This window comes from Schistocerca cancellata, chromosome 4, assembly GCF_023864275.1.
Source record: "Schistocerca cancellata isolate TAMUIC-IGC-003103 chromosome 4, iqSchCanc2.1, whole genome shotgun sequence".
In the NCBI taxonomy this organism is placed as follows: Eukaryota; Metazoa; Arthropoda; class Insecta; order Orthoptera; family Acrididae; genus Schistocerca; species Schistocerca cancellata.
In genome coordinates this window covers 437,264,263-437,291,519 of record NC_064629.1, presented here as the reverse complement: position 1 = coordinate 437,291,519, position 27,257 = coordinate 437,264,263, and the positions used below count along the sequence as shown (strand labels likewise).

General features: G+C 41.8%; 1 protein-coding gene across 5 annotated transcripts in view; it reads right to left on the bottom strand.

Annotated features, from left to right (window-relative positions):
• The window catches only part of LOC126183206 (synapse-associated protein 1), a 308,327-nt gene extending 292,337 nt beyond the window's left edge, over window positions 1–15,990 (bottom strand). For 4 of the 5 annotated variants that reach the window (XM_049924981.1, XM_049924982.1, XM_049924985.1 and 1 more), the window contains exon 1: window positions 15,656–15,990. In XM_049924981.1, the coding sequence (XP_049780938.1) occupies window positions 15,656–15,810 (155 nt within the window). In that variant the 5' untranslated portion in view covers window positions 15,811–15,990. Of the gene's footprint in view, window positions 1–8,054; window positions 8,166–15,655 lie in introns of those variants that run through there. The other variant, XM_049924984.1, reaches the window with a different exon arrangement.
• Window positions 15,991–27,257: the final 11,267 nt, after the last annotated feature.

The following is a 27,257-nucleotide window of genomic DNA, read 5'->3' as shown; positions in this document are numbered from 1 at the left end:
TAGCGTTCCAAAGAATTGGAAAAGGGCACAGGTCATCCCCGTTTTCAAGAAGGGGCGTCGAACAGATGTGCAGAATTATAGACCTATATCTCTAACGTCGATCAGTTGTAGAATTTTGGAACACGTATTATGTTCGAGTATAATGACTTTTCTGGTGACTAGAAATCTACTCTGTAAGAATCAGCATGGGCTTCGAAAGAGACGATCGTGTGAAACCCAGCTCGCGCTATTCGTCCACGAGACTCAGAGGGCTATAGACACGGGTTCCCAGGTAGATGCCGTGTTTCTTGACTTCCGCAAGGCGTTCGATACAGTTTCCGAGAATCGTTTAATGAACAAAGTAAGAGCATATGGACTATCAGACCAATTGTGTGATTGGATTGAAGAGTTCCTAGGTAACAGAACGCAGCATGTCATTCTCTTCCGAAGTAAGAGTGATTTCAGGTGTGCCGCAGGGGAGTGTCGTAGGACCGTTGCTATTCACAATATACATAAATGACCTTGTGGATGACATCGGAAGTTCACTGAGGCTTTTTGCGGATGATGCTGTGGTGTATCAAGAGGTTGTAACAATGGAAAATTGTACTGAAATGCAGGAGGATCTGCAGCGAATTGACGCATGGTGCAGGGAATGGCAATAGAATCTCAATGTAGACAAGTGTAATGTGCTGCGAACACACAGAAAGATGCCATATCATTTAGCTACAATATAGCAGGTCAGCAACTGGAAGCAGTTAATTCCATAAATTATCTGGGAGTACGCATTAGGAGTGATTTAAAATGGAATGATCATATAAAGTTGATCGTCGGTAAAGCAGATGCCAGACAGATTCATTGGAAGAATCCTAAGGAAATGCAATCCGAAAACAAAGGAAGTAGGTTACAGTACGCTTGTTCGCCCACTGCTTGAATACTGCTCAGCAGTGTGGGATCCGTACCAGATAGGGTTGATAGAAGAGGTAGAGAAGATCCAACGGAGAGCAGCGCGCTTCGTTACAGGATCATTTAGTAATCGCGAAAGCGTTACGGAGATGATAGATAAACTCCAGTGGAAGACTCTGCAGGAGAGACGCTCAGTTGCTCGGTACGGGCTTTTGTTTAAGTTTCGAGAACATACCTTCATCGAGGAGTCACGCAGTATATTGCTCCCTCCTATGTATATCTCGCGAAGAGACCATGAGGATAAAATCAGAGAGATTAGAGCCCACACAGAGGCATACCGACAATCCTTCTTTCCACGAACAATACGAGACTGGAACAGAAGGGAGAACCGATAGAGATACTCAAGGTACCCTCCGCCACACACCGTCAGGTGGCTTGTGGAGTATGGATGTAGATTTAGAGATAGCTTATACCCTGAATTAACATATTGGGTAAAACCTTACACAGCGTGATTTAGCAGTCTCTATCACTGTCGTTTTACATAAAAAAGGACATTTCTGTAGGAAATTTAAATTAGTTAACTTTTGTCCTGGGATACGTTTCCGCTGGAGGCCACGGTTTTTCAGTTATTCTAGAAATACGTACAGAAGTGACCTTCAAACAACTCCACCCACACTTATCCCTAACCAGTCAGGATTTCTAGTATGTTGCTCGTGACATTCACTCCTATCACGGTACAAACATTTCCGAAAACAAACAATTCCAGATATTCGACCTTTTTCTGTATCTGTTGACCGGGCTATTACGTCATCAGCGTAGTCGGCAACTTCGTTAACATTATTAATTTAAACTTGCCCTTGAGGGAAATGAACGAAAATAGGCTTTTGTAAACGTTACGCTACAATTACTAATTATGTTGACAATCCGATCGAAATTTAACCATTACAAGCACAGTAGTTTTTTAGTCAGAAGGCCTCACAAATAAAAATAGGTGATTATTTTATGCAGTCAAAATTCACAAAATTATCAGGTAAAAGTTACACAAACGTCAGTTTCACAATCTGTAAATGTTCGACTATGCCTGTGTCGTAATGTGGCCAGTCAATAAAGACCAAAAAGGAGGAATGTGGGAAATAATTCGTGCAGTCGCAGGTATTTGACGGTCGTAGGAGAGAGTGGGAAGGGGGGTACCATGAACAAATCCTAACCGATGGGAGTGAGTGTGGGATTGGGGGTGCGTTTGAAGGTCACTTTTGTACATTTTTCTTGAATAACTGTAGATCTACTGCCTCTAGCAAAGACGTACCCCATTACAAAATTTAATTACATTTAATTATCCACAAAATTGCCCAGTTTTTTGTTTCTGTAGGACTAATAGTTTGCGCATGGCGAGTGAGAGAACATGAAAACCTCGCACGTTGTTTATGAAGTCTAGCTACAAAATCGTGGGTTGCATAAAACGGCAGCGGTAGGGGCACCAAAATCACCTTGCGTATACCTACCTACCAAAATGGTGGGGGTGAAAAGAGGTGTAGCCCACGGCGCGAGTAGCCATACTTTATTCATCCAGTATTTGAGAATGCGGGTACTTAGTGACTTGCAACAAACATGACACAATTTCAAACCATTAAGAAATATTTCTTCGCCGACAACCCCCCGCAAAATGATGAAAGGAAAAGCGTTTATCGGTTACTGCATTTTCGCTATTACTTCTTTACTACTAACTGTATCCGTGACATTCTGCAGAAAGTATTCACTTACACCACTGAATGTAACAGCAATAGTATCATCGTACGACACACTTCACAAGAGGTGTTACAGACAATGAAATGCCTAACTGACGCATCAACTATAAGGTTTAAATTTATTGCTGCTTTGCTATCTTTATTCGCAACACATTTCGCAGACAGTAGCCACATAAACCGCTGAATGCACCTGAAAAATTATCAGTGTACGACTCATCGTTGCCGGCCGGGGTGGCCGAGCGGTTCTAGGCGCTACAGTCGAACCGCGCGACCGCTACGTCGCAGGTTCGAGTCCTGCCTCGGGTATGGATGTGTGTGATGCCCGTAGGTTAGTTAGGTTTAAATAGTTCTAAGTTCTAGGGGACTGATGACCTCAGAAGTTGACTCCCATAGTGCTCAGAGCCATTTGAACTTTTTTTTTATTTTTTATTATTATTTTTTTTTACTCATCGTTCAGTAGAGACGACGTGATAAACATTTTGCTGCGTGAAAAAGAAACTGAAGAGCGAAATTCACTAGAGGTACAGGCGAAATAGTGTACAAACACGTGTGAAATATGTTAAATATATCTGAAATATATTTGCCATGGGCGTACGCGGGCAAAGCCACGGTTAATAGGCTCAACTTAAACGCTTTGAACGATTTCAAGTAAATTTGGTACACACTTTAGTTACAGTCTGGAAAGAATTACTGTGGGGTGAGAACACCTAGCATCCTATTCGGATGGGCGTGATAACGTGGAGAGAGGAGGAGACGGACAAAGAGAGGGGTGAGGATGAAATGGACAGAGGCAAGAGAGAGAGAGAGAGAGAGAGAGAGAGAGAGAGAGAGAGAAGAGGACGAGGTGGACTAATAGAAGACAGAAATATATACGTACCTGGGAATTCTTTTAACAACTGTGGAACTGCAGGCGGCACCACGGGGCGAGCTAGTATCATATGTATGGAAAGACCAAATCAGGAAGGTTTTTTTTAATTTTTTTCTTATTTTACAGTCATCTCCAGCAACATGACTGCCAGACCAACGGAAAAGGCATTTTTAGCACTTCATGCCGCAACTGCAAGGCGTCAGTGATAGTTCGGGATGGGGCTTCACTGCACTTCCTGAACGATGTTTACGAGTTCTTGGATACTGAGTTTTACGGTGACGGATCGGTCGTGCATCAGTTGGCAATCTTCGGTTGCCGGCAAGACATCTCACGTTGTCCGGACCTGACACCGTGAGATTGTCGCCTGTGGGGATATACCAAAGACTCTGTCTTCTCACACCACCTCTTCCCCACAACATAGCTGAGGTATGAGTGCCTATCACGCAGCTGTTAGTGACATCGACGCAGGCACTTTAGGTGAGTCGTCTGGATGTGTCTCGTGTTACTAGCGGTTCATAGATTGAATAGGGCACAAAAAACGTTTTTAGTTGCTGTTTACATACAAATAATCATGTAGTACCTACAGAAAAAACAACGTTTACCGTAACTCTGAAGTGTCTAGAACATTTTAAATAATCGTTCGTGTGTGTGTGTGTGTGTGTGTGTGTGTGTGTGTGTGTGTGTGTGTGTGTGTGTGTCTCACAGTGTCTAACGCCTTTCGGAAATCTAATCTGTCTAAATAATCGTTCGTGTGTGTGTGTGTGTGTGTGTGTGTGTGTGTGTGTGTGTGTGTGTGTGTGTCTCACAGTGTCTAACGCCTTTCGGAAATCTAATCTGTCTACGTGTTCATTATCCCCTGCTGTTTGCTGGTTATCGTGCGTCATAAGGGAAGCTCTCTCTCACACAACTGCTTTTCCCCGAATCTGTGCTGGTCTTTAGACAGAAACTTATTTCCCTTCAGTAACGCCAGAATGTCGTGCTAAAAACCACTCTCGATGCGACTAATGATCATGCTGCTCGAAACCCGATTCATTACCAAAAAATACGATTTCGAATGCTCCAATAGGTGAATGTTAGCTATACTGGTCCGTACTTCTGTGCATCCATTCTTTTACCCTTTAGTGAAGAGGGGTTTCAAGTCACGCGGGAATATTTGCTGTGCGACAGATTCTACATAAATATGTGCTAGGAAATTGACTACGTCCTTGAAACGCAAAATCAAATAGGAATTGTGCCAGGACTCCATTTTGAGTAGTCTTAACAGTTTTCAATACCAATTTTTGATAGATCCTACGCCAGGATTTGACTCATAATTATTGTACACTTCACAGGTGCTACTTCGTGCGGTTGCATTGATTGCCAGTAAGTTATTTCAGTTTCCTTGCATTCTCTTTCGTAGATAGTAATCCGATTCTGAAGAGTGGAACACCGTCGAAGTCTTCTCCGTTGGAACTAAGAACTAACAGCCGAAATTACTGTAGTTCCATTTGAAAAAGCGAAGCTGATACCGATTCTTGTAATAAAGCTGTGAAGGGATTTTACGTCTGTTAGTGAGGACTTTCTCACAATTCATCTGCGTGAAAACAACTGCGGTATTTGTAACAGTTCAGAAAGTACCCGATATGAACACAAATTAGCTGAATCATCCTTAATATTTAGCTTTAGAAGTTAACGAAACATTCTGCTGCGAATCAGTGTATTCGAGTGGTGGGTGGATGATTAGCTAAAGATTGGTCACATAATTCAATGTTCTGGAAGTAACTAGCACCTACTTGTGAGGCTGAAGTGACTTTTTTTTTTTGGTCAGGACACTCACCGATGAAGTTAGCAGCCTCTGACATTTGAAAATAATCTCCCGTCTTCGCACAATGTACTTTCGATTAATTATTTTGGTTCCAATGTCTTTGTTGTCCTTTTCATTCGAATTACTGAAACATAAGTATCATCAAAATGTGTTTCTACGTTGTGTGTAAGCACTGTCGTGGAAAAGAAGTAACACAAAAACAAAAGTGACACATTTAACAATTTTGTCGGTATGTCTATGGAAACAATAAGAAACACAGCATTAGTTATCCAAGAGCTGCGGTGTGCCAAGAGCTGAGGTGTGTAAAGAGAAACGAATTTAACTACGTGTGATAAAAAAATTACGTAGATATGATTTATTGACAACAACAAAAGAATTTTTTGTTGTTCTGCTAGCAATATAAAATTCGTCCATTGCAACTCTAACAATTTCTTCAACAACAAATAATACGAAAGATTATTTGGTGGATATGACTCACGCCGTATTACAAAACCGAATACATACTTCACACTGAAAATAATTTGTAGATTTACATAAAACCATTTTATAATTTCCATCTTACCAATTGACTATCGTTGTTCACTGTCTTCTCCTGAAAATATTAGCATTACGATGTTAACATTTCTAATTCTAAACTTTGGTATGGTTCTACACTGTCGTTTATACTTACGTAAGCCACTCTGTCTATAATTAGCTGAAGGGAATTAGCTCGGTCGCAGAATAAAAATAATCGCCCATTAATGGAGAGACGATTACTCGGAACGACGTACTACCACAAGAGGGAAATAACATTAAAGGAAACAAATATCAGTTAGTAAGTTCACAAAGGGTGTTGAGTTTACGAAGAAAGTTTGTCGACGTAATGAGGAGTCGGCTGTTAATATTCTAACTGCCACATTAAAGAGAACTAAGGTGCCTGCTACATCAGCTGTCACTTCCCCATTAAAAGAATCCAAGATACCGTACACACAACACATGATAAGCAGAAGTACGCTGCAGAAAAGAAAAGCAGTGCGAATCATAAGAATTTCAATTACTGCTTTTGCTAAGTTTTTTTTCTGGACGTATTGTGCTGATCTCAGTTTTCCAAGAAAAGCTGACTCCGCCCGATTTCGGTTCGGAGTGCTTTGGCTTTCCATAACTTCCGTAAGGCACTCTTCAAACTACTGATTCTCTTCGGTGGACCATGAATAAGTCCTGCCGTCCAGCTACTGCAGAGAAAAATGTATGCTTCACACAATCAGGGAGATTTACTGTCAAAAGCTCTTGCATGTGTATCTCTTGCAATCTACGCTCTCCACTGCCATCATGGAAAGACTTTCCGTTCTGACGAATCGCTTGCGTAGCACTTGTTGCTTCCCAAAGGGGTCGCCTGGAAGAGAATCGTTCAAAAAAAATGCTGTTCATTATTGTTGGTAATCAGCGAATAAGTAAATGCTGCAGTATGAGCAAATTTTCAATCGGTTGTGCAAGTTTTAGGAGGCATTGAGGACACACATTCTGGATTGTTTTCTTCATTTTTGGTATAGTGTGCGAAATGCGAAGAAATAAACATCGCATCCAAAAATCTTTCTTACAGTGTGAGGCTGGAACTTTCTGTACAATAACTTACAATGAACTGCCTACAGCTTCTCGTTTCAGTCTGTGTTTATTAATTAAATTACGACGTGCTGTTTCGCTATCACACCTATCTTATGGACTCGCGAAAGCTTGAAATACGGCTCCTGGAAGAGCGCCGCGTGTGATTTAATGTCTTTTAGAATACAACGTCTCAAACAATACAACCAGAACTACGATAAACGATGATGTATAATGTGAAGCATTAATGTAAGGAAATAAGTAAGCAGCGTGCTGCTGATACGCGTCGTTCTAATTTAATTGCTAAGTAGTAATTGAAGCGTTAGTTGCCCGATTTGGAATTTCCTCGCAAGCTTGTGGGTCTATAATTCAGCCACGTCCAGTCGTTTCCTTCTGGCTTTGCAGTTCATTAGGTACACGTATTATAATGACCTCTACGTCGAATACACCTTAAACGCCATTAAGTGAGGCATTTCTTTAAAATAGAAATTGTCTCATTCAGCGTCTGCTAATTGTAACAACAAGCATTTAAAATTACGGTTCAAACAACCACTCTCGGGGCTATTGTGCTGTCATCCTGAGATGTGGTCGTTCTTCTTAACTAAAAAATTTAAGTGTTCTGTAAAAGGCTCACGATCTAAAAATTGTTTCAGAAATCGGTTTACATAATGCTATATAATGATTCCCAATACTTTCCAACAATAACATAAAAAATAAATGCACGTCGATACTAGGGGTTGCAAATTAGTTTGTCAGCCACACTCGTTTTCCCTTGTAAATGCACTTTTCTATATTACGGTAGAATATTTTGTCTACATTGAGGTCATTGTACATGTCATCTGAATTGCGGCATTGCTCAAACAGTATGGGGTGATTTAGCGAAAACACGTGGACCGTAAATGAGGCTGACACAACTTACTGTGTTTAATCTTCACACCATCTCTCTCATTCTATAAGGCGCCAACAAAGCTATCACAATGATAGTGTATCATCGTTTTCGGATGTTATAACGCTATCCGAATAAAAGTCGTATAGGATACTAACAACTAACAGAAATTCAAACAACGTGACGAAACTTAACACTCTAGCTACTGGACAGACAAAGCGAAGAGAACGAAGACTGAGGGCCACACACGATGAGAGACAACTCGTCTTCGTGTGGGAGATGCTAACTTACGTGCCAAACATTCTCTTGCCCGAGCGCCGCACGCGATGTTTGCAGTCCAAGCTCCGGGCGGGAACTGTGTGTTTGCTCGGAAATAAGCGCCATATGAGGGGAAGGAAGTGGGTGCCGATTTTCTGGAAGTGGAAATGGTGGGGGAAGTGCTGGTAGTGGGGAGAGAGGGTTGGCAGGGGGGAGGGAGAGGGGCGCAACGTGACGTGGGAGCCGTCCTGCGATTGGCCGACACGGATTTATGCGCTCGACCTGCGTAGAAGTGGTGAACGGCAGGCCACGTGCCGAAACAGTGGTGTCTTCAATTTCTCCTGAATTAAAGATTTAAGCAAAATGACAAAAAACAGATCAGTATTCCCTGCATTTTCATACAATTATAGTTACGACATCCGTGAGTGGGAACTACGTTTTGAGCCATACATAGTCTTTCCGAATCGTCTAAAATGTCTCTTTGATACAGCAAATTGTCTTAAAATTTGACAGTGACTAAATGTGTCATTGTATCTTTGAAAAAAAAAAAATACAGAACTTACGGGAGAAGAGTTACTGAAGTTGATCCCTGAGGGGACATCTATAGCTAAATGTGCTAACATCTTTATACAGTTTTGAAACAAAAAGATAATTTTTGTGATAGAAATTTTAGAAAGATAGTCTGTGCATGAGAAATTTGTACTCAAACTGCCATTTACGGCCAGTAAAGCCCCGGGTCAAAAATAATATGCAACAACAATTTAAAAATCATATGAACTACCACTAAGAACACGGTCCAAAGACGGTGTTGCGTTGCAGAGCTGTGCAAAGCAACGTACTCCATACGTAGTATGTATGCTGCGACAAAAAGAGATACAAAGAATGAGACGTGCGTGACAACAGTTTCGGTAACAATAATGCTATAATCGAAACACGTTCTTGCACGAGAGTTACAGCGGAGGCAGCTGTTTGAAAGAATATCGACAGCTGCCATCAAACACACAAAAGGGTAGCGCTTGAATGAGTTGTGTTTGTTTTTAAGAAAGCGACGTGTACATTAGAAACTGGCTGAAAATAATGAACCAGTTTTTTGGCTAACGAGTGAGCCAAACCCGTTACGGCGAACGGACATTGGCGAGTGTACCAATTGCGCAAGTGCACTGCCGAAAACAAGTTTTTTTTTTTTTTTTTTGTCCATCCGCACTCCATAATTCGAGAACAACACTAAGGAAGACTTCGTCTCTTTTTGTATCCAGCGATCTTACGGCACGGCAGAGAGTGATACCTACGGACATACCTGATTTATGTTACAACGCTGAAATAATCAATGAAGATTCATTTACAGTCCTGGGTTAAACCAGCAGCACTACTATTCTAGTCCAATTGCCAGAGGGGGCGATGTCCCTTAATTTTCACCGCCACTTTTTGATCTTCAGTGCGTAGCCCAGCTGCTGTCATTATAAGAAAGGCTTCTGCGTTCTCTGTGTAAGCAATTCATTGCCGGTACACGAAATGAAGAAATGTTTCTGACCTTAGAAAAAACGAGAGAATGGCCCCTCTCTTTCTGACAACACTATATTTCTGGGAGTTGCTACACTCAAATACTTTATTGCGTGTCAAGGGAAAAGCAACATGTTTTTTTTATTATTTAGCGGAACAGCTGTAATCAAGGACCACTACTGAAGTCTGGGTACAGCTTTATTCGCTCTTAATTTTTACAGATCAGAACTTACGAATGACAGTACCCGGATTTTCCTTTCCGGCGTCTACTACAACTGCAGAACACGACCCCTGACCCCTCCCCCCCCCCCCCCACACACACACCTATTAACCACCCTGGTGCAAGGAATACTGTAACAGTAACGTGAATGAACTTGATGTCGCTATGCTTCTATGGAATGCGAGTTGGTAACACTTGGCTGCAAAGTTCGTCTGTTTAACCGTGACTGCAAAGTACCAAGTCTACTTGATGTCAAAATGCGTTCCGTGTTCCTACAATGGTTTCAGACGGCAGACTGTGTCCCTGCCCCCTGACCCAACTGTTCAGGGGGCTCCTTTTAGGGTGAATGCTGTCTTTAAGCAAATGTTAGTACTAGCTCCCCCCCCCCCACCCCCCAATTCCACAAATCAAGATGCAACACATTATATGAAACACTTAGCAGTTACAACAAAGAAACGCTTGACAGTTACAACAAGCGCTAAGGGAACCGAGTGACACGCACAACCTTACACAGTGCTGAAATTAAATGCAATAGAGGAAACAGCACCGTTCAGAATGCAACTATCAACATATTTGTCACGAAAGACGTATAGCTAGTAGCGACATTGCTAGAGAGAGTTGCGAAGGGATGGTGAAGGGATACGTAGAGGGAGGTGGGGGTGGGGAGGGAAGGAGGGCACAATTAACTTGGACAGTGGAAGAAATTAATACTTACATGTCATATAAAAAAAATGTCGTCTACCGCACGATAAGTTTCCAGCTTATCGAAACATGATTACAATATGGATGACACCCGAACTCTGAGAAGGTTAGACCGCTGTGAGCTCTGAGCGATGTTCTGAATTGAGTAGTACCAAGGGGGGAGAGGATGTCGGGACGGAAAAGAGGGCGAAAATTTAGTACTTACGTCACATAGACGTCACTCCGTGAAAGCCAATTTTCATTCATGAATCTGCCGTGATGGGAATTACCATTCAGTCGACGGGGTGACAGTATAATCGATTCAGTGCAATGTCTCACTTATTTGTGTCTCGGCTCAGGCGTCCAGTCTCGGCAGAAACGTGACGAGTTCTGCCAAGTAATGAGTTTTCATCCAACTATTTTCAGTCATTGCGACCAAAGTCCCAGCTTCAATATGTTTTGTCTTCAGTGTTGTCTTAAATATTTTGTGTGCAAATTAGTGACAAAGCTGTTCTGTCGTATCGCAGAGACTGAGTACAAGTGGTCTTCGTAACGTCAATTATTGTATACATTACGTGAAATATTTCGATGTTCACTAGCCACATGTTTCAGTTGTAACCATGGTCTGGAACAAGACTTTGGTAAGTATTCACAATCATCATGTTTGTAATTCATAGCATAATAGAGAGAAAAGGGAAAAGTAACATTTTTAAGCTAGGAGAATAGAATGGTACAGTTGTTTCTTTCATGTAGATGTCCTGCGTGGCTGTTAAGCACTTTCGAAAGATGAAACCTAACTCAGCGGTACACAAATTAGCTCTGACTACGTACATTCTCGTCAATTTGGAATACAGTGATGAAACTATAAAAGTTGGAAATACTCAACGAACTATAAAACAAAACTCAACCAGGGATACCCGGCCGGCCGAAGTGGCCGAGCGGTTAAAGGCGCTACAGTCTGGCACCGCACGGCCGCTACGGTCGCAGGTTCGAATCCTGCCTCGGGCATGGATGTATGTGATGTCCTTAGGTTAGTTAGGTTTAAGTAGTTCTAAGTTCTAGGGGACTTATGACCACAGCAGTTGAGTCCCATAGTGCTCAGAGCCATTTTGAAGAGATATCCGGAATGTATGTGTGAAATGTTTACTCTGCATCATTTTGCTCGAGGAACGAATCGCATACGGAAAATAGCAAAAACCTGCTTTGGTTTTGCATTCAGTCGCTGATGCCTTTACACAGTGACCAAATTACGAAAAGATCAAGTAACAGTTCCCTGAAGAATTCAGAATGGATTAAGAAGGAATTGGGAGTTTTAGAGAGATGTCAGAAGGGCTCAAAATGGGGCATATATCCGAAGACAGAAATTCATAACACAGCTTCGATTATAATAATATTCACCACGTTCTTACAAATATGAATTATGTATATATTACGTAAGTGTGCAATCCACCCGGCGTCAATAACAACCGCATATGAGAAACGATATAAAAGCAATGACACCAACTGATTGCTGGACCACAAAGAACCAAGAAATATTTTCTCAACAATAATTGCGTTCGAACTCGGTATTACGTTTGGCTTGATGTAGTGCTTTAACGCAGATCTTTCAAAGCAGCAGACGTGCGCTAATTGAGTTTGGAAGGGCTCCAGTTTTCACGAATGTCCATTGAAAGGACAAGCGATAGTGAACTGTCAAGTCTCTTCATACGTGCCTCGTGTTAATTTCAAACATTCTTGTAGATTAGCATTAGATACGGTGTGCTGCGATTTTTTTGTCTGCTATCGGGTCTATACGAATGCATTACTATTTCCCGAAAGATTATTTTACCATACACTGACTGTTCGTTTCTAACTCAACTGTCGAGGTCTCTTCTACCTATTGTTTGCCGTTATAATTTTTTTTTTTTTACTCAGAAATTTCTTCGGTAGAAAATATTCCTGTTAGTTACGTCAGGAAAGTGGAATTTTCGACATCTTCGCGAGCTTTTCCTTTCGGAAACGATGGATCAAATTACTTGCATTAAATTTTGCTTAAAAAATGGAAAGTCCAACACCGCATTCCAAATGTTGACTGTCGCTTTTGGCGAATCTACTATGATTAAGATATGAGTTTGCGAATCGTATAAATGTATCAAAGAGGGGTCGAGAAGACACTAAAGACGACGACCGCCATAGCACATGAAATACTGGTGACAGTTTGCAAGAAGTAAAGAAAATGGTTCTGGAAAATCGCCGAATCACCATCAGAGGGGTTGCTGCTGATGTCGGCATATTCTTTGGCTCATGCCAAATAATTTTTTTCGGGTGTTTTTGGCACGAAACGTGTGGCAGCAAACTTTTCCAAAATTGTTGAATTTTGACCAAAACCTACGTCGACAACGAACCTTAAAATGAGGTTGTAACTGGTAACGAAACATTGGCGTAAGTGTATGACATCGAGACAAAGGCCCAATCGTCCTAATGAAAACTGCCTGCAGAGCCAAAACCGAATAAAAAGTAGACAAATTCGATCACATGTGAAGGTTCTTCCGTTTTCTTCGATTGCAACGGGATAATCTTGAGTTCCTCCCTTATGGTCGAGCAGTGAACAAGATACCTCGAAGCCATGCGCCGTTTGCGTGAAGCAATCCGAAGACGACGTCGAGAATTGTGGCAAAACTATTCGTGGAAATTGCATCACGATAATGGTCCCGCTTACATCTCAATGCTAGTTCGTGATTTCTTGGTAAAAAAACAAAGTTCTATTGTCTCGGCCATCGTATTCACCGGACATGGCCCCCTGCGACTTCCTTCTATTGCCGAAACTGAAGAGATCCATGAAAGGACGTTTTGCCATCACTGATGAGAAAAACAGAATCGCTGAAGGTGCTGGACAAACGACGAAACGTGAGTTCCATAAGTTCTTCGAAGATTGCAAAGCGCGCTGGTGTACGTATTATATCTGAGGGGGATTACTCTGGAGACCAATGTTGATGAATAAATAGAGATTCTTTAAGAAAAAAAAATTCCCGTTACTTTTTGATTACACCTCGTATGTGACAAGATCGTGACACCGAATTCAGCAGCGAAATCATTATCAATTGAATTTCGTTGTTCGTAACTCCCAGTCCTCAAGCTTGTACAACGTGATCATTAGAAAGGAGAGTACCACTCGTGCGGAGGGAGCGGGAGGCGGGGGAGAAGACGATCAGAACTTAACATTTCGTCGACGTCGCGCTCATGAATCGCACAGGAGATGTTCAGTAGAAAAATGATAACGAATCACTGGCCACTGATTCACCTCATGTGATTCTGCAAAAGCTGATCGAGACTAACGTCGCTTCATTCCAACTTACGTTATAATGTGCATCTTGCATGACGGAAAAAGGTATGTAATTTTATTTGGCATTATGTAAAGGACGCCAATCTCAGTGATTTTTTTTAATGTTGTGGAAGGTTTAGGATAGTACTGAAAGAGATAACTCACTGTTGCGATTCATGTGTAGGAAACTTTATGGCGTTGAAACTCAGAGGTAGTGTGCTCAGACCTCTAGTTCCGTCTCATTATTTACAAGATCTGAGCTTTAGAGAACAACACGCACAGGAATGTCCGCACATCACTACTTACTTGATTCAAATATGTTGCACGACATTGTTTCTAGGGCAGTTTTGTGACAATAGTTACTTAGCTACAAAAGAGGGGAGCGAAATTTATACGAGTTTCTCGAACATTTCTGAAACAGCAGCAAAAGAATGAAAGTATATGGTGAGACCATTTCATTTCATGAATGGCAACATACAACAAAATTCGAAAGCCTAAACTTTTAGAATTTATCTGCATTCCTACATATGTATTCTTCACTTTATCATAAATGCGAAAACCATGCAAGGCAAGGTGGCCTGAAAGAAAATTGTACTCAAACTCAACAAGCTTATTTTACACTTCTCAGCTTACTATTTAACACTACTCTGTGACAGTTCTAAATACGGAATTACATGTCACATCTTCAGAAAAGCCAGCTGACAGAAAATACCATTGTGATTCTTCGTTTTAATTAATATTCAATCTGTGTTATCACTAAGTGGGACATACAAGTGACATCAACCAAAGTCACTTTTCCCTCTCACAGAATAATGTAACAGTTAAATAATTTTCTACTCTGCATTCAGTATGTTAATAACTGACTAATACGCAATGAGAAATAACTTTGTTGGAAATGCAGTGCAAATTTATGTACTACATGCAACAGCGACTTTCTGAACCTTTATTAACGCCAAGCTACTTTTAATACAGTACATCTATCTTTGCATATGCTCTCTGATGGTCACATTGCTATAAACGCAGTTTACACACTACGCTGCTGTGAACACTTGTCATATAATATCACAGCAGAAAGTTTGTTATTTGTGCGTGCCATGAACTACACTTGCTATAATGTGAAACGTTTTAAGTGATTTTAAAAAGCATGAATATCTGATAACAAGCTACTTTTTTCCATGAGTGACACCTATAATTCACTTAACAAGAAATGTATTTTGTTACTTCCTCACTAAGTACATACATCTTTGTTTAAACGCGGATCTGAAACGCAGTATTACAACAAAACTAACAAACCCTACAGTACTTGATTAGAAGTGATCTGTAACAACCGGATGTAAACAGCTATATCAAAAGAATACACTACACATTGTTACAAAAGAAAAACTGACGTGACAGCAGTAGCGAGAAGTGCATAATAAAGTTTTCGAATAAAGAACTGCGAAACAACTGTGATTAGAAATCACTGACATAACATTTGACATGAACTTGATGCTTCCACAAATATCTAAAACTTCGTACTTGATGCTTGTACAAACAATTAAACATTTGTGACTTATGTATTTCTAAACTCAGTTTAAAGTGTTTCCACTGCAAAGTACGACGCAGAGGAGAGTTAAAACATTTTCACATATTTAGACTAAATATCGCAATGACAAAACGATGTTGCCCCACCACTACCCACCTGATGATACGTGAATGAATGTCATACGCGGCACTTAACCTCAAAGATAGTGTGCGAGAAGACGTATTAACAAATGCTCGATACGACACACACATTACCTTCGAATGTCAATACTATAAGGACATTCTGCTGAGCATATACAGCAAATGTTACAACTTCACATCTTGATACTGAGATAAATCGTGAATGAATTAGTTAAATCGAGCACAGAAATAGCTTAACATAATCTCCTAAATACATAAAAGTCATACCTGTCTTTTTTATTTTCAGCTTCAGTGTTGCTTATCACGTCATTCTCCACAGCATGAGGCGACAAATTCTCTTCTTCGCTCTTCTGGGGATCACCATCTTTCTTTGCCGTTCCCCCCATCCAGCTACTCACTTGATTCGTAAGTCCGGAAAACATGTCTTTTACAAAAAAATGTAGAGGGTCCTGTTGGATGAGAGACCACCGAGGTACTGTGTTTCACTGAGACTCAACAGCACCGAACGTTTCAGGCATGCTCACGGAGCGCTATGATCGTCACCCGTATATATCTCGGGCCACCAAGTTTACTGCAGCGAAATTTGGCCGATCGAAGAAGCCTGCTAGTAGTACCGGAGTCTGCCGCCAGATGTCACCACGCGCAGAGGGAGCGCGCCAAGCTTGAGTATGGGTGCTGCACGAGGCGAGTGAACGCGCCGAACTGCACTTTGTAGTGCTACAGAATTCTTCGAATGCACCCTTTTCTGATGATAATTACTTCAGTTTTATTTTGTCACTGTACTCAAAAAATACAGGCATTCTTTATACTTTTTCGAGCACTGTGATCTTTCGTTGGTTACTCTTCGAAGACGAAACAATCTGATTTTTTTCAGTGAAGGACACCTATCGTACTTGTCAGTAAGTTGCACATGTTCTACGTTAATACATTCTGTGCGCAAGTAACAGTACCAGTAACCAGTAAATTACTCCTTTCGTCAATAGAAATGTTGGCTTGGAATTATACTGTACCGGAGGGAATATAAGTTAAATATGGTCTTTATGGACAGAGACAGTTCGAGAACATTTTCCCCACACAACCAACTTATCAGTTGGCACCCCCTCTCCCTCCTTTTCCCCCGTACTTTCTCACCCGTGTCAATTTTCGTTGCTAATTGCGATATGCACAATATACAAATGTAGCATTTGGGCTCCAGGGGCGCCCAAGCGTGCGTTACGAAGTGTGATATGTACTGTACAGAAATCTACGTTGTGGCGCCTCTGGCATCCCTCTCAGCTTGGCGCCCCAAGCGGCGGCTTGCGTAGCTTGGGCCTAAACCCGGCCCTATTTATGGAACATGTATTTGAAAGGACAACGACGAATTAGATGTGCATATTTGTAGGGAAGTATACGATGCCTTTCTAAAAAGTATCCGACCTTTGGCCAGAAAAAATATTTCGAATACCTGACGTGGTTGGGACCCTAACCCCCCTGCAAAGTAGGCCCTTTGTGCTTGCATACAATTAGCCCACCAATTCTTCCACTGCCGGAAACACCTCTGGAAGTCTTCTTTTGGAATGGTGTTCAGCTTCTTCGTCGTGTTCCGCATAATCTCTCCTCTACTCTCAAAACGTGATCCTTTCAATGGCGTCTTCAGCTTTGGAAACAACCAGAAGTCGCAGGGAGCCATGTTTGGAGAGTAGGGAGGTTGGCGAACGGCTGTAATTCCGTGTTTGGCCAAGAAATTTTGGATCAAGTGGGATGAATGTGAGGGGGCGTTGTCGTGATGCAGTTGCCAGTTTTTCGCCGTGCACATGTCTGGTCTTTTGCGCCGAACTGCGTCACGGAGTCGCCGGAGAACATCTTGATAGTACTCCTTTGTCACTGTTTGTCCTTCTGGCGCGTATTCGTGATGCAAAATTCCACGGACATCAAAGAAGACAGTCAGCATCACCTGGATTTTGCTTCTCACCTGGCGCGCTTTCTCCGGCCTTGTAGACTCGGGATGCTTCCATTGCGACGACTGTCTTTTAGTTTCTGGGTCGTACCTGTACACCCATGACCCACCTCCAGTTATCACGGTGTTCAGAAAGCCAGGATTAGTGTTGGTGGTGTCCATAAGGTCCTGTACAACGTCAAAACGGGGGTCTTTTTGTTCCGGCGACAGCAACTTGGGCAGGAATTTCGCAGCCAATCGGTGCATGTTCAAGTCACACGCAAAATTGCATGTGCAGCATCTTTGTTCACTCCAAACTCTTAGGCAATCTCGCGCACGGTCAAACGACGAACTGCCATCACCCTCTCAACAACACCTGCAATCCGAGCAGTTTGGGGCCTGCCAGAACGCTGGTCACTCTCCGCTGGTGTGCGGCCATTTTTGAATCGGTTGAACCACTCCTTAATTTGTGTTACACCCATCGCATCTTCTCCAAAAACCTGCTGAATCATACGAATTGTTTGTTGAGAATCACCAAGCTTTTGGCAAAATTTGATGCAGTATCTTTGCTCAGCACGTTCAGTCATTATGAGAGAATCTGTAATCCGACGAACACGTTGTGTAGCACCTCACTCAGCGACCGACAGGCAGCGACTGACGCGCTGAAAGGGCTGGAAGGCGGGGACAAAATTCACGCATGCACGTATAGGTCTCTCTCTTTACATATATAGTGGCGCCGCGCTATCGTCTCTATTTTGCGCGGGAAAATCAAAGGCCGGATACATTTTAGACAGACCTCGTATGAACCATACTGAAAGTTATTGCTGCGTCTCGGAAACCCGAACCAGACGTGTAACGGTTTCCTGGACGAGACGAGGGTGTTATTGACAAGGATTACCTGTTTTAACAATTCTTTGGCGCGCTTACTTACTCCATTACACGTTCCTCTGGCGTTTTTAATAATTTGTACTTTGAAAGACTGTTGAGCGAGATGCATCTGTGGTGTCCTTTGAATCTGCAAGTGCTGATAATTCCACACATTTGATCATAAGAAGTGCCAAAGTGAAGACGGGTACAGACCTAACCACAAGCTTAGCAAGCATGCGTGATTGCATATTAAGTGCAAGCATGGTGCAGCTGCCGTGCGGCAATATTTTGAAAATATCTGAACTGTAGATGTCTGAGGCGTGATCAACTTTCAGTTATGCAAGATTGTGTAAATATACGAACAAGCACATGTTGGAGCGTGTGTAAACACTTTGGTGTTCGTGCACTAACTAAAAACAGTCGAGAGACAGTCTTCGCGGCAGTGTCATGACAATCAATCTGAATGAAATCGACCGCAAATTGATGGAAGAGTTTGTTCGAGAACACAAAGACCAGCCTCGTCTTTGGGGGATTTAACTAAAAGCTTATCACTACAAGACAAACAGGGATATTGCATACGATCTGTGTCTAACACAGTGTGTATGAACTGACTCTACTGCGGACGAAGATGTAACGATCAGAAAGAAAAATTCTTTGAGGACCAAAGATGGGAAGTAAGTGTTCAGTGTTGTGCGTCTTTTCCGAAGTGCTGCGAACGGAAATCATACTGTCGCTGGGTGTGTTTTTATATCTCTTGCGAACAGAAATCAGACTGTCGCCATGTTTTTTAATTGTCTGTCTACTATTTTACCTGCTATCTGTGTATTTTATTAGCATCGCCAACCCTTTGTTTTATGTTTTAACTTTCCACAATTTTCCGCCGTTTTACAATTTAAATCACCGTTTTATCGCCTGCTTTTATTGTGTCTTATCATCTTATGTTTTAAAAATTCTGTAGGTTGAAGATCAGCGTACTAAGCTGCTGCCAGCCCGCCCCCTTCGGGGAAATCGAAATTCAATAAAGGAAAAAAAAAGATAGGAGGGAAAAGAGAAAGGAACTGTATAATAGATGCAAATCTTTGTATATCGCATAAGCGTATATAAGCCAAGTAATGTTGCCAGAATTTCGTGTGGTGTTACAGCTTCTCTCACGATTGCATCCTGCTTTTTAAACAAAGAGCTTAGGTGCTATAGAATAAGTTTCTTTGATAATCCTGAGAAAACTATGCTAATTTCATACAAAACGTGAGAATAATTTTTATTTCGTTAAACAGTTTTGCACCACATATCCTGTTTTCCATTTTTTGTTTTCTGCGTCACAAGGATTTTAGTGTCATCAGAGCTTGACGAGATCCAAGCAAAAACTGATGCTTGTACAAGTGGGTCTGGACTAAGTATAAGCGAAAAAGATTCGTACTGGCCTGTAAAATATCGTTGATCATGTATGCTTCTCAAACTTCTAGTTACGTGAGTGGCCATCTTTGCGTTGGTTTGTAAGTGGAAAGTCTGTGAAGATCTATGGATGTTACAATTTATTAAATTCTTTATTTGTGTAATGATAGCGTCCGTAATTGTTTTACAATAATGAAGTTATTTGAAATCCGTCTTTGCAATTACAAAAAAAGTGTATTTATTTCAGAATTTTTTGCCACTTTATCGTAAGTACTGACTCGCTAACGTGTTCTTTTTTTTTTTCGTCTTCCACGAGAATAAGTGTCCTTTATGGGTTTGCGAGTAGCTGAGGAGACTAACCCCGAAATCATATTTTCTACTAATCTGTTTCTACGTTTTGTCCATGCTAGGCAACGTCCGTCGGGCATGTGGGTAATACGATCAGGCAATCGAAGTTGGTGTTTGATGATAATGGTGATCTCCATGCCGACAGTATTTGTTTCCTCCAGGATACTGATGTTGGGACGCTGGTCTTCCCATTTCACTTTCAGTATTATCGTGAGGCATCGAGTTTCATATGTCCTTTATATCCGATCCAGGCCTCACACACACCAACGAGAGTTACGATAATGATGGTCTGACAAAGAGTTTAGTCTGAGTGTTGACGTCATGGGAGTTGAAGACGCAGTCCCGTAAATGGCCAAAATCTGCGCTAGCACGTTGTATGACGTGCTGGATTTCAGCTTCAATATTCGCGTTTGTCGAAAGATGACTGCCAAGGTAAAGAAAGTGCTCAACATTCCGCAGGATTTCATCGTTGAGTGTTACAGCTGGATCTTTATAAATGGTCTTTGGTAAAGATTGATGCAAAACATTTGCTTTCCTGATGTCTACATCTAGACCGATGCTCATTTATGCCTCATTGGAAACATTCAGAATTTCTTGAAGGGCTTCCTCTAAGTTAGCCATGACAACATTATTATTTGCATACTGGAGTTCGGCGACAGACTTAGTGATTTCCTCGGGCGTAGTTCTCAGTCTACTGAAACTCAAAAACCCACCATCCGCCTTATAGACTATTTCAACTCACAATGGTAGTTCTCCTTCACCGAGGTGTAGTAAATTTCCTACAAATTCTGGGAAAAAGTAGGGGTGATCACACCTCCCTGCTTTGATTTCGAAAACTTCTCTGGTTTACATCAATTGACGAGGATTGTGGCGCTCATGTTACCGTACAACAGTAGAGTATTCGTCTACAGTTTGGGGTGCATCCGATTGAGTCTAGGACCCTCCAAAGAGTCTCTCGATTTACAGAGTCGAAAGCCTTGATAATATCTATGAAGGCCATACAGAGGGGAAGATCCTTTCTTTATTTCTCCTCCTTTTGTCGGGCGCTAAATGTCATACCAACTGTACCTCCGTTTGGTCTAAAATCATTGGTGTTTTGCAGGGTATCTACAGCAAGGGGCATCAGGCGGCTAGGCAGAACTACGGCAAAAATTTTCCCAGCATACTGAAGTAGCTATCTTCCATGGTAGTTGCCACAATCGGCTTTGTTCACCTTTTTGAATATGATTACGACCATAGCATCTTACGAGTTAGCTGGAGTAGTTCCAGCATCCCATACCTTGGCTGTAAGTAGGTGCATACGTTGAGTAAGCTTCGGACCTCATTTTTTACAGAACTTTCCAGAGGTCCGATCTACATCAGCTGCTTTTTTGTTCTTCGGCTGGTGGATAGCCTCTTCGACTTTCTGGAGAGAAGCAACATTTTCGAGTTGATACTAAGTTGGCCTTTGAGGAATTACGTTGACTCTATTTTCCTCAACACTCGTATCGCTGTTCGGAAGTTTATGAAAACGTTCCTTCCAGTGGGAGTTGATGGAGCAGATGTCTTTTAGAAGTTTAATGCCATCTTTGGATTGTGAGGGACTTAGACCTCGGTGGTCGGACCATAGACAGTTTTCAGTAGCTGCATAGATGGACTTCAAATGACTTAAATGGTTGCAGTCGTTTGTTCTTAAACATTTAATGCGATTGCTAAAAACGACAAGGCAAGAGATTACTGCGACATTTATTTTAAGTGCTTACTTATTTTCTACCCATGAAAATCCTGTTTCCCCGGGACCACCATTGACAACGTCCTGAATAACTTGTCTTTCATATGCTATGTGTATAACAGTAAATAAAATTTAGCATTTCATATTCTTATTCTTAGAATGTCAGCGTCATTCAGTATCTTCCCCACTCTCATCCATGCAGTCGCCGCCAGGAGAACGGAATAAAGCAGTAGTGTAACTTCGGGCTGCTAAACGGAAGAAGTGATCATAATTTTTAGAAGACTGCACATCCTGTGAGTAGACTGTTTGCGTTCTGCATCCCAATCCTCTTGATCACTTTTGATTCTCTCACCTTTTGTGGACAGTTTTCGAACTCTGGGGCAAGAGGTGCGATGGTACGGTAAGAACTATATGAATACATAATTGTCCGTTAGCTCGTATCAATGTCGTAGGATATAGAGGTCGTACTTTTTGCTTTATTAATGAAAAATTCAAATTAATTCTCCCTGATACACAAAATCAGAATACGAAACTGTTAGGTTGCGATTAATATTCCACAACAACGATTTTAAAGTTCAGTATCATTCACTATTTATTCACTCAATGTACGTAATAAGTGGCAGACTGGTGAAAAACACGCTTGCTGTATGTTAACAGATCTAAAATGACTCGAGACCCCATGTAGTGGTTAGAAACTCGCTATAAATTGCAAATAAATCCGGTAATACTGCGAAATTGTATATAGTGTATGTGTTCATAGACCAGAAACGTTGTATCTCCGAATTAGCGACAATTGTGATAAACGTATGTCTTACCGACACCGACGAAGTTATTCCAAGAGCTGACACTGTAAAATACTCTTGAGTCCACACTGAACAGTCGGAGCTAGAGTCCAAATTGTGACGAAATTATTCTAACAAGGAAACCTACGCAAGATATAAACTTCGATTTTATTCGGCTTTGAATATGTTGTAGTGTAGAGCAAAATAAAAGACGGCCGTTATGGAGCCAGACAGCCCCTTGAAAAAATTTGAGTTTAATATATATGAATGAAACAAAAGTGCTTTGGTTTTCAATGTATGTTAGAACAGTGCACCTAGATTTGTCGAAAAAGTCATGTTTTTCAAATCTCCTCGCCCCCCCTCCCTTCTTTGTTTTTCATTTCGACATTGGACTATTAGAAAAATGTCTAGCGTTATTAATACTAAATTCAGTCATATACTGGAGAGGAGTTCCGCCATATGTGAGACAACATAGGTGTCCTGCATAACGCGGCATTCCTCTCGAATTTTCTTAACAAGCAAGGAAATAAGAAATGTAACATTCAAAAAATGGTTGTTCAGTCATATACAATGAAGTGGCATTTCGAAGACGGGCTTATCAAAAATAAGTTAGAGATATCTCTGTATCTCTGTAAGCGCGCTCAATTTGTGCCCGATTGAATGCCAGTTCTCATATTGAGTTATTTAATAAGTCTTTCCCAGATAAATACATTATAAATGAACAGTATGTATATATATTGTTCTACATATATTTTCTTTTTAATTTTATGGAATATAAAATATGTTGTGCTATATCTGAATTTTGGTTTTGCATTTGGTGTATTTTTTCTAAGTTGTAGCTTTTTGGAATGTAATTATGTTATATCCGAAACTGCTTGCAGGTTACTGTTGTAACATTATTGTAAATGTGAACTATAATGAGAACCCGCAGAACTGTTCGGGTAAAAAAATGCTGAATGCACTTTGATTTCGTGCACGAAGCACATCGGACAATACAATTTCATGACAGGAGCGTTAAGCAAGAGACGATTCCCCCTCTATTTTTCTCGGCTGACAAACCTCACCACTTACGGGTAGCGTATTCGGGACAAGTGGTGTGGGAAATGCTGGGTACCGGGACGCCTAGTTCGCGTCACTGATTGTGATGTTGACACGCCTAGTGTTGTTCATATACACACATCAAAATTAGTTTTGCATCACCTTGGTTCCGAGAGTTCCGGAACCTGTATAGAAAATTGGAATAGAGATCAACCTAAATATAGAATAGAGAACAACCTAAACAGCATTTGTTATTGTTCATGAAAACCACGCATTGCATGTTGTACCACCATACAGCGAGACCTTCAGAGGTGTTGGTCCAGATATCTGTACACACCGGTACCTCTATATACCTAGCAGCACGTCCTCATGCATTGATACGCGCCTCTGTTCGTCGTGGCATACTAACCGCAAGTTCATGAAGGCACTGTTGGCCCACATTGTCCCACTCCTCAACGGCGATTCGGCGTAGATCCATCACAGCGGTTGGTGGGTTGCGTCGTCCTTAACAGCCCTTTTCCATCCATCACAGGCATGTTCGACAGGGTTCATGTCTGGAGAACATGCTGGCCACTGAAGTCGAGCGATGTCGTTATCCTGAAGGAAGTCATTCACAAGATGTGCACGATGGGGGCGCAAATTGTGGTCCATGAAGACAAATGCCTTGCCAATATGCTGCCGAAATGGTTCAAATGGCTCTGAGCACTATGGGACTCAACTGCTGTGGTCATAAGTCCCCTAGAACTTAGAACTACTTAAACCTAACTAACCTAAGGACAGCACACAACACCCAGCCATCACGAGGCAGAGAAAATCCCTGACCCCGCCGGGAATCGAACCCGGGAACCCGGGCGTGGGAAGCGAGAACGCTACCGCACGACCACGAGATGCGGGCTATGCTGCCGATATGGTTGCACTATCGGTCGGAGGATGGTATTCGCGTATCGTACAGCCGTTACGGCGGCTTCCATGACCACCAGTGGCGTACGTCGGCCCCACATAATGCCACCCCAAAACATCAGGGAACCTCCACCTTGCTGCACTGGCTGGACAGTGTGTCTAAGGCGTTCAGACTGACCGGGTTGCCTCCAAACACGTCTCCGACGATTGTCTGGTTGGAGCTCTTATGCGACACTCAACGTTGAAGAGAATGTGATGCCAATCCTGAGCGTTCCATTCGGCAGGTTGTTGGGCCCATCTGTACTGCCTTGCGTGGTGTCGTGGTTGCAAAGATGGACCTCGCCATGGACGTCGAGAGTGAAGTAGCGCATCATACAACCTACTGCACACAGTTTGAGTCGTAATACGACATGCTGTGGCTGAACGAAAAGCATTATTCAACATGGTGGCGTTGCTCTCAGGGTTCCTCCGAGCCATAATCCGTAGGTAGCGATCATCCACTGCAGTAGTAGCCCTCGGGTGGCCTGAGCGAGACATGTTATCGACAGTTCTTGTCTCTCTGTATCTCCTCCATGTCTGAACAACATCCCTTTGATTCACTTCGAGACGCCTGGACACTTCTCTTGTTGAGAGCCCTTCCTGGCACAAAGTAACATTGCGGACGCGATCGAACCGCGGTATTGACCGTCTAGGCATGGTTGAAATACAGACAACACGAGCCGTGTACGTCGTTCCTGGTGGAATGACTGGAACTGATCGGCTGTCGTACCCCGTCCGTCCAAGAGGCGCTGCTCATGCTTGGTTGTTTACATCTTCGGGCGAGTTAAGTGACATCTCTGAACAGACAAAGGGACTGTCTCTGTGATATAACATCCACAGTCAACATCTATCTTCAGGAGTTCTGGGAACCGGGTGATGCAAAACTTCTTTTGATGTGTGTATGTTGGTGGGGATTCTTTATACGGCTACTGTCATGTTACCGTCATAATCCAGAAATGTTACATTTTTGGTGTTCGTGCAATAAAACAGCTGCATGGAGTATGAAATTTTTAACTTATTACTTCTTTACTACTAACAGTATTCGTGACGCATTTTACAGACAGTATTCAAATATACCACTGGACGTACCAGCAAAATTATATCGTTGTACAACATACAATTCAGGAGATGTGATGACATAATCACTGAGATACGTGAACCATTGCCACATTATGCATAAGGTTTTAAGTTTATTTCTTCTTTGCTATTAACTGTATTCTCAACACATTTCGCATACAGTAGCCACATATGCTAGTGGAGATACCTACAAAATTATATCATTGTACGATACGCTTTTCAGGAGATATGACATCACAAACACTGAGCTGCGAGAAAATGAAACTGTGGCGCGAAATTCGCTAGAGATAAAGGTACATATGTCTACAAATACGTGTGAAACGTATACGTGAGCAAAGTTACGGGTAAAAAGCTAGTCCTAAATCCCTGAAACAATTTCAGTTGAATTTGGTACACATATAAGTTACGACCTGGAAAGAAATACTGTGGTGGTAAGAACCACCAGGCTCCTGTTGGAATAGGGATCATAGTGTGAAGAGAGAAGGCAACAGAAGGAGACGCAGAGGTTAACGACACGGTGTAGGAATTGTTCCATTTCATTTTGTAGAAGTTATTTCGTTGTTCTCTGTCATAAGTTAAAAAATACAATCAGTAGCAGGGCAGTTGTAAAAACCTGTATAAAGCAAGCAGTGGGATGATATAGCACTGAGGGCGCATATGCCCTCTAATGGCGGCAGGGTAAAGTAAGGCAGCCTGCTGCTAAGATGCTGCTACCAGCCTGGGAAGTGTGCAACCAATAATCTGTAACTGTGTTTTAAATATATAGCTGTAAATAATGTTTTTTGTGTTAATCTCTATATATTGCTAAGTAGATCTTAGATTTAAAAGTATTAAGAACCTTTGTAAATAAAGCTGTAAAGAGTCATGGCTTTAGGCTATAAGTAACATCTAAAGGACTCCGCCGTGGAAGGATAAGGCGGAAGAAACGTCGCGACAAAAAGTTCCAGAACGGTCTTCTTTGTGAGTAGGAAGGGTTCTGAAGTAGAGTGGTATGATGTCCACATACTCTACTGTGTGATACTTAAAGTGAGCACGATCATTGTCAAACGGCTTCGGATGGACGGGAAATTATTGCTACACGTAATTCTACAGTATTTCAAATTCAAATGGCTCTGAGCACTATGGGACTTAACATCTTAGGTCATCAGTCCCCTAGAACTTAGAACTACTTAAACCTAACTAACCTAAGGACATCACACACATCCATGCCCGAGGCAGGATTCGAACCTGCGACCGTAGCGGTCACGCGGTTCCAGACTGAAGCGCCTAGAACCCCACGGCCACACCGGCCGGCTCAACAGTATTAAGCAGCTATTTGTCAACCTAGCAGAAGTGGCAATGTTATTGTGAGGGCCAGTGGGAAGTTGTAGTTTGCTGTGAAGGAGACAGACATTATGTTGCAGCATTATCCACTGTACTGGCCAAATATTACGATGGGAATTACGTCTTGGAAGCCATTGTGTAAAAGCTGCTAAACCATTCATCGGTAGCAAAATCTCGTTAGAGCCTCGAATACGTTGCTCAGCACCACAAAAGGACTGAAGTATTTATTTCTGTAGTGAAGTTTAGTTTATTCCATTTTTCATAGTGATGGACATATTGTAAAAGTGATGATTCGTCGTCATCTTGTACAAGTTAATACAAGATAAGTGTTTAAAAGCAACAAGCTTTGTCACAGTGTTGTTATTTCAATAGATGTTTAGTGGATCCTTCTAATAACATACTGTGATATTTAATCAACAAAGTTTTCAGATCATAATCTGGTTATACATAGGCATATATAAAGTGCTTAAATTATGA